This window comes from Lottia gigantea, assembly GCF_000327385.1.
Source record: "Lottia gigantea unplaced genomic scaffold LOTGIsca_55, whole genome shotgun sequence".
In the NCBI taxonomy this organism is placed as follows: Eukaryota; Metazoa; Mollusca; class Gastropoda; family Lottiidae; genus Lottia; species Lottia gigantea.
The window spans coordinates 1,456,871-1,465,271 of record NW_008709889.1 but is presented as its reverse complement, the minus strand read 5'-3'; the positions used below and the strand labels follow the sequence as shown (position 1 = coordinate 1,465,271).

The following is an 8,401-nucleotide window of genomic DNA, read 5'->3' as shown; positions in this document are numbered from 1 at the left end:
TCTCAGATTCCAATGGATCTACACCTTTACCACCAGAGGCAACTACATCGGAACCTAAACCACCAGAAACAACTCAACCACCAGTAACAATACTAGCACCTGAACAGGTAACCACTAAGCAGTGATAATTTTAGGCTTATTGTAGTTACATAGTCTTGATGTTGATCTCCTGTCTGTTGAATTTTGAAGCTGGGTTAGACATGCATTTATTTACACCATCATTCAAAAGACAATATCCACAAGCAGACCATGATGGACTACTCTTTGTTTACAATTTTAAAAAGAGGTTTATGTTGATAAAATTTGATATATCGATAGCTGCATTTACAATGACATACAAATTGGTCTGCTTGAAGTGGTCCATACTCGATCCAGACTCAGCTTGTTATTAGTGGAGGCAAAAAAAAACACGAAAATTCAAAATTCTGTCAACCATAAACAAGGCGAATATATTGAAGTTCACATCGTAAACAATTCATATTTTGTTTTTGAGAGACAAAGAAAGAGAATTTTTATGAATATCGACTGGGCAAGCCATTGCAAACACAATGTATTCTATTACGACATTACACATTATTGCACATGCACACTTCTCCTTGGGTAAGAGGGCTCCCAGTGGCGCGTTTACACTATGCTGATATTTTGCAGTGCCATACTCGGTCTGGACTACTTGAAAGTAGTCCGGTTTACTCAGATTCTTTTTCTGCTGAACCTTACTCGGTCTGGAATCAGCCCAGATAATTTGTCGCTGTCTAAACACGGCTAATGAAAGTGAATAATACAAGCTTAGAGCATATTAATCACATTGGATGAGAGCATTGATGCTATACTTTGATATTAAATATTGATGGTTGGTATAATTCATATGAACACTTTTATTGTTTTTATTTAAAGACAACAACTAAAAAGCCTCAACCCCAAACTACGACCACAGCAAATTCTAATACACCAACAAGTACTATTAAATCAAAAATTATTGAGGTAAGAGTTTATTGTATTTGAATGGCCTATAGTGTTTCAATATATAAAAGTTTGTGGGACATAGATTAAGTCCCACTCTGCCAAATGCTTTGTTTTAACTGTCATAGTCTAATATGTAATACTTTCTTTTCTTATCATGAATTCTTGAGGAAAAATGCAATTTGCATAATACAGAATATAAAATGTTTTTTTTTAAGTAAAATAAATTGTTCTGAATATTTTGATTCCTCCTATAATTCAAAGAATGCTTTTGATGTTGTATATTTTTATTGGTATTTATTGATCTATACTGAGAAATTAAAAATCCAAAAGTATTATTTGAGGATTGCAATTTTAATGACCTGTACATAGACTAATAGCTTATTATTGATTAAATTAATGATAACCAGAATTGTTATTTTTGTACAAATCTTGCCCGAAGACAACAATCTAAATATATTACATTGTCTTTAGTGTGCCATTTGTTTTTCAGGATTCACATAGTTATTATTCCTCTAAAATTATACCAAACGAAGTTGATAATCATTGGATTGATTTACCATCTAATAGACAACACTCTACATTATCCAAAAATTATAGAACTGCAGTGGTAAGTCATTCTACATTATCCTTATATAAATTCTACATTATCCTTATATGAATTCGACATTATCCTTATATAAATGTGACATTATCCTTATATGAATTCTACATTATCCTTATATAAATTCTACATTATCCTTATATGAATTCTACATTATCCTTATATAAATTCTACATTATCCTTATATGAATTCGACATTATCCTTATATAAATGTGACATTATCCTAGGGAGCCGTGGTGGCTCAGTGAGTTAGATGCTTGCTAGCTAACCTGAAGGGTCAGGGTTCAATCCCAGCATAGGTCGAGTTGATACCTTCAGATTTTTCAACTAGGTTTCTCCATCAGTGATGAGAGTAAAGGGATTGACATGAGAAAAGCGTCTAGTCATTCTGATGGGACAATAAACTGAGGCCTGTGTGCCTCATGGCTGTTCATGGAAATGGGGAAAAAAAGGCTAATGCCGCTGTTCAGGCAAAATTTCCCTCATCCCACCCTGCACATCTTCATTAGTCCACATGGTGTAGAAAAGTAGGACTCAAACCTCCATTCAATACATTCCATTTTTTTTATATTATCCTTAGTCATTCTGCATTATTCAAAAATTTATAGAACTGCAGTGATAGGTGAACACTAATGACTATTCTACTATGTGTAAGATTATTTTGATATATTTGTCATGCATGCGAAGAAACTATCATTATTTGATGCCATGTAATAAGTAAGGCTAGGATATCACTGAATGAATATATTATATGATAATGCTGTGTTTAGCACAAGTAAATCTGTAGATTCTGTAGATTTGAAACAGAAGAATTGAGAAATGAAAACAGTCTTTTATGGGCTTTGAATTTGATCTTATTTTTATCCATGATGAAGTTTGTCTACAATTTTGGTTACATTCACAGCCTGATGATATTAATAATAATCTAATATTACTTTAAGCTGATGTTGTCTGACACATTTATAGAGAAATATTACAATCTAGACATAAATAGATGTCCAGAAGATCATTCTGGAACCAAACAAGAGCTTCTCAAGATTTTATGTGTTGTTATTTCTTTTTTAATAAAGTTCTTTCCTCTTTGAGCCAATTTTCATTTCTTTCATGTGAATAATACTTGTTGCTTATAATGTATTGTTAATTATTATGTAATGTTATTTTTCAGACTATAGATTTAAAGTTTCCATTCCGCTTCTATGGTCATAATATCACAAATGTTACCGTGGCAACAGGAGGTAAACAGTCTGTTTTATAATATTAAACTTAATTTATGGAATAAGTGATTGTCATTTATTGAGGTTATGATGAGTTAAGGTGTCTGGTGCAGTGTACAATGCAGGAGTACAGATGCTGTAAATAAAAAGATATCAATACCTACACATCTGATATTCCCTTCTTCTATTTTCTACTGTGTGGATAACACCTTGACCTTTCACAGCATTGTACACTACAGTGTTGTTTTAAATTCAGTATCAGTGTTTTCCTGTTTCCCCATCCAGTCAGTCTGCCTCCTATTTTTACCCCCATTCTCAAGAGCCTGGTACCGCCACGGGTCTCATGTGGCCTAAGACGTATTGATTAAATATGCAAAACCCTGACACTTATAAGAACCACACCCAATCCTAGATATAATTATAGATAAATACTGTATTATAAAACAGTCAAGTGACATAGGAGGTGAGAATCTATATACAGCATCTTGTCATCTTTCTACAAAAATACAAAATACTTACTATACAAACTACAAATCAAAACATGAAATTGGAAACAACATTTTGACAATTCTTAGGTAGCACAAATGAACTATTCATACTAGGAAGTATATCAATCATAAATGAGAAAATATTTCATAATATATGATTCATACTATAAAATACATGTCAAGGGACATTTCAGATTATGATAAGATATTCATGTTTGTAAACCCCTCCTGATATTCACTTGGAATATTATTCATTGTTCTTTTGTAATTCAAAAATAATATTTTTGTGAACTCCTGCCAAGAAAAAACAAATTTCTAGATTGCTATAAACAAGAACTAGAAGTCAAAGGTCAAAAATTATAAATAGAAACAATGAAAATAGAAATATATATCATATCGATTCTTATGACAAGAAACGTAACAGTGGTTTGATGGTTATAGCTATGACATAATGGTAAATCATGAGTAGTATAAATATATACATATATAAACATAGATTTATGTGCATTCTTACTAACAGATAAAATACATGCTCAATTTGTCATTGGACGTAATTTTTTTTTTTACATAATTATTAAATATTTGATGCTGTATGCTTCTGATCAAGCAAAACTAATTGCTTATACACATGACAAACAGCCACACCTAAAACTACTTAAAGGATTCACCCTTTGTGTATATTTATATCACATATTTTTGAAACTTTTGAATAAGTTATAAGCCTAATGCTCAAGTAGTAAACTGTGACCCAATGTTATTATTATCCTTGGATGAAACTTGATATGCCAATGCTATATTTCTTATGTCAGATTAAACTCAAACATTTGAATCAAATTGCATTTAATATATTATACAAACAACAAATGCTCAAATCCACATATAAAAAACTCCATTCATTTTATTTAGGATGATTTCAAACCTGTTACATTTGATATCTTGTTACATTTAGTTCATTTATTTCATACTAATACAAGGTTATAAGAACATTGAGCGTTACAAACACCATTATAACATATTAAGATATTTTCCCTTACTTTGTCGGGTTTCAGTGTATTCCTCATCAACATCTGGATACCATTTTGAATATTGAATTATGATGTTATATTTGATATAAAATGAGATTAAGATATGATATTTACAGGTTTAGATTACTTCTGCGCCTCTAAGATGTACAGCATTAGGTTAACAAGTCAATGCAGATTTATTTCCAAGATACACGTATATAAGGTTTTGTTAACAAATCAATACAGATTTAAATAAACAAATCAAAATGAGTTGACTTCTGAGATGTCTGAATTGTACAGATTTAGGTTAACAATTCATTATTGCTTTACTTTCAAAATTTACAGGGTTTAGTCAACAAGTCATTATGGATTTACTTGCTAGATGTATAGGTTAAGATCAACAAGTCATTACAGATTTACTTGCTAGATGTATAGGTTAAGGTCAACAATTCATTATTGCTTTATTTTCAAAATGTACAGGGTTTAGTCAACAAGTCATTACAGATTTACTTGCAAGATGTATAGGTTAAGGTCAACAATTCATTATTGCTTTACTTTCAAAATGTACAGGGTTTAGTCAACAAGTCATTACAGATTTACTTGCTAGATGTATAGGTTTAGGTCAACAATTCATTATGGATTTACTTGCTAGATGTATAGGTTGAGGTCAACAAGTCATTATGGATTTACTTGCTAGATGTATAGGTTGAGGTCAACAAGTCATTATGGATTTACTTGCTAGATGTATAAGTTAAGATCAACAAGTCATTATGGATTTACTTGCTAGATGTATAGGTTAAGGTCAACAAGTCATTATGGATTTACTTGCTAGATGTATAGGTTAAGATCAACAAGTCATTATGGATTTACTTGCTAGATGTATAGGTTTAGGTCAACAAGTCATTACAGATTTACTTGCTAGATGTATAGGTTAAGGTCAACAATTCATTATGGATTTACTTTCAAAATGTACAGGTTCAGAACAAATCAATAAGCTTACAGATTTCCTTCCAAAATGAATTGGTCAAGGTTAACAAATCAATATAGGTTAACTTCCAAGATGTACAGTTTTAGTTCAACAAATCAGTATGGATATATACTTCAAAGATGTACAGGTTAAGGTTTATAAATCAAATTACTTCTTCACTTTCAAGCCAACGGGTTTAGATTCAGATTTTGCATAAAAGATTGTGATTATTTTTCAGGATTCTTGTACACAAGTCCATTCTTGCATCAATGGTTAACAGCAACACAATATATCGCCCCATTGATGGCTAATTTTGATACAAGAAAAGGTGGTGAAAACTCAGCTATATATTATGATAGTTATGGTAAGATTATTGTATAATTAAATATTTACATTCTGTGTCAGATTGTGTGATTTGATAAAGATTTACAGATATAATATTTACATTCAAACATGTTTTGCTTCCCAAATTTGTTTTCATATCGCATAAATCGATGTTTAAGAAACAAAATCAGTATGATTTTCACTCAGTGCCTGAGGACGACGTGGGAAACACGTCAAAAAGTTGCATAAAACTTTAAACAGTGATTGTTGTTCCATAAAGCTGTGTCTATATATCATACTCACAAAATGCCATTCAAAACCTTTAAAATCAATATGGTTGTCAAAAATTTAAGCTTAAGAGTTTTGTAACTGCTGAATGTACTATCAAATACTGCAAAAAAAAAATTCAGATTTTTCTGAACTTTTTTGCAAGGATCATATTTAAAGTAAAACCTTTTATTCATTTCTTTCTGTTTTCCAAAATTTAGTAAGTTATAGGTCTCATAGTAAGTTTCGAATGTTTTGATTTCAATTTCGTTTATTTATAATGGGTGACATGTGGAATATGTGTGTTTTGTCAGAAAAAAAGTCTGCTGTCAAAATTGGTTATGGATAAATGATTGTGAATTATGCTACACAATTGTGATCAGTTCCTGGACATGCAAATTCTGTTTATTTCAAGTCTTGCATGACAAAATACTGTTTTTGTACTCACTTTCAAGAGCATGAAATAAAGCAAAACTTTTGGGAAATGTGTATTCTAACTTTGAATTCTGTGTCAATTCATTGCATTTGAAAAAAGTAAAATAATTTTTCAGTCTGTTATTTGCTTCTAGAATGGTATTGCCTCTAAGAGTATATTTAAAGCATTATAACATAATGAGAGTTTGAAGCAATTCTCTCTAATTTTGAGATGTTTATGAAAAGTGATAAATTTTCTATTAGACAGGTTAACAAGAAAATTATTGTAGGTAGAAAAAAATTACTGTCAACAAGGCATTTGTACATTGTTATTAACCTTAGTAAATATTTTTCAGATGATAATTTTATTGTACAGTGGAAATCAGTTAAATTAGGCGATGAGAATATCAGTAAGTATAATGATTCTGATAATGTTAAAGACTAGGTATAGTAAAGTTTATGCTTCTTTCATACTTGCATTATCTTTAAATTTTATTTATTAGCGCTCCTAAAATAAAATCTTTAAATTTTGCATGTATTGCACTCTGCTTTTTTTAACAAGTTATTTTTTAAATTCCTGACAGTGTTGATAATTTTCATATTTTTAATTTAGGAGATTGAATCAAAGACTATAAATCTATATTTTATCTCTTTAAACCTCTCTATGCCATATAAATTTCATCAATATGTGTGATTGTTAAAGGATTTCTTCTTGAAGTCTGAAGAAAAAAAAACTGTATCTTCCTTGTTATAGAAATCAATAATACTTAAAGAATTTCATGGTGCTTCTCAATAGATTATTAATGGGAATTTAACTCTTCTTTCACACATATTCATGTTTCACATTTCATCAACTATTTCTTTTGCTAAGATTATAGACTCTTTTACATCCATTAAAATTTATTTTTATACTAATGATGAATATCATATTCCAATATGAATTGAGACTGTCAATAAATGAAATTCAGTTTATTTTATCTGTCACCAGTTTATGGATAAGGATTTCTTTGATATATAACTTGTGATAGTTAATATTGTTGTTTCAATTTAACAATGATTTAAAAACAAATTATCAGCTTATCAATATGTCAATTGGTCTTTTTTTCAGATTTGAGCATTAAACTAAATGGAAAATGAAAGTTGAATCAAAATTTGCCCCAACTGTGGGTTAAAGCAACTTATTTTATTCAATTGTTGCCTTTGATTTGACTGATTGTGTGTCATTGTTCAGTTCTTATTGTATTTTCTATGAGTCTGAAAGCAATGATTCCCTTTGTAATAATGACCTGTATTTCCTCAAGAAAAGGATTATATAGAATGTGTAAATGCTGTATAAATGAGTTTATATAACTTCCTTTATTATCAATGAAATGTTTTCCTTCTTGTTACAGCTGAGCCGTTTGAATTTGAAGTTATTTTAGCAAAAGACGGTACAATTAAGTTTTTATATAAGACAGTAAGTAGTTTTTGGTTTAGTTGAAACAAGTTGTTGGGGGTAGAAACAACCAGAAAGATTGATATTTTAACTATTGCTAAGAAGGTCAAAAAGTTTTGTATCATGAAGAGAATTGACATCCATGTTTTTCTCCAAACAAAGTGTTAAACAGCCAAAATACAAATGTCCTATATCAATAATATCCGTCCTTCATTAAATGAGTGCACAGAGATAGAACAACACAAAACAATGTTTGAAAATGATGTCTGACATTAAAATTGTCTGTTTGTAGATACCTGTTAATATAAATGAGATCTCAGATTCCAGTCATCCAGTTAAAATTGGTTTATCAGATGCTTTTTATATTGATACTTATTTTAAAGAAAAAGGTATGTTATTGTGTCCCAGTTTGTTATGTCAATTCGGCTCTATAAGTCGTATTTTTGGGTCTTTGGGTTTTCATTTTCAGAATCTGCATATGATATCTGATCTGATAGCAGTTCAATTTTTTCAAAATTTGTCACACACTTTTTTCAGTTGAAATTTGAAATTTTTGACAAAAAAAAATAACCTTTTAGCTTTTTGTGTGATTAACTTTTTTTTTTTTGTGCAAAGACAGATTAAGAAAATTAACAAAATGGTACAGTCAAATTTTTTCCTTTACTTCCGGTTTAAACAGGATATTGATTCTCACTTTATGTCGAACTACTTCTGATAGCCAAG

At 30.1% G+C, this 8,401-nt stretch overlaps 1 protein-coding gene across 1 annotated transcript; it reads left to right on the top strand.

Moving 5' to 3' along the window:
• Positions 1–2,733: 2,733 nt before the first annotated feature.
• LOTGIDRAFT_67733 (hypothetical protein) lies at positions 2,734–8,045 on the top strand (the record flags this gene model as incomplete). The annotated part of the gene is made up of 6 exons (XM_009063008.1): positions 2,734–2,800; positions 5,477–5,596; positions 5,778–5,831; positions 6,600–6,653; positions 7,635–7,699; positions 7,971–8,045. Coding segments are annotated over 6 exons (435 nt in total), but the record flags the coding sequence as incomplete, so codon positions are not given.
• Positions 8,046–8,401: the final 356 nt, after the last annotated feature.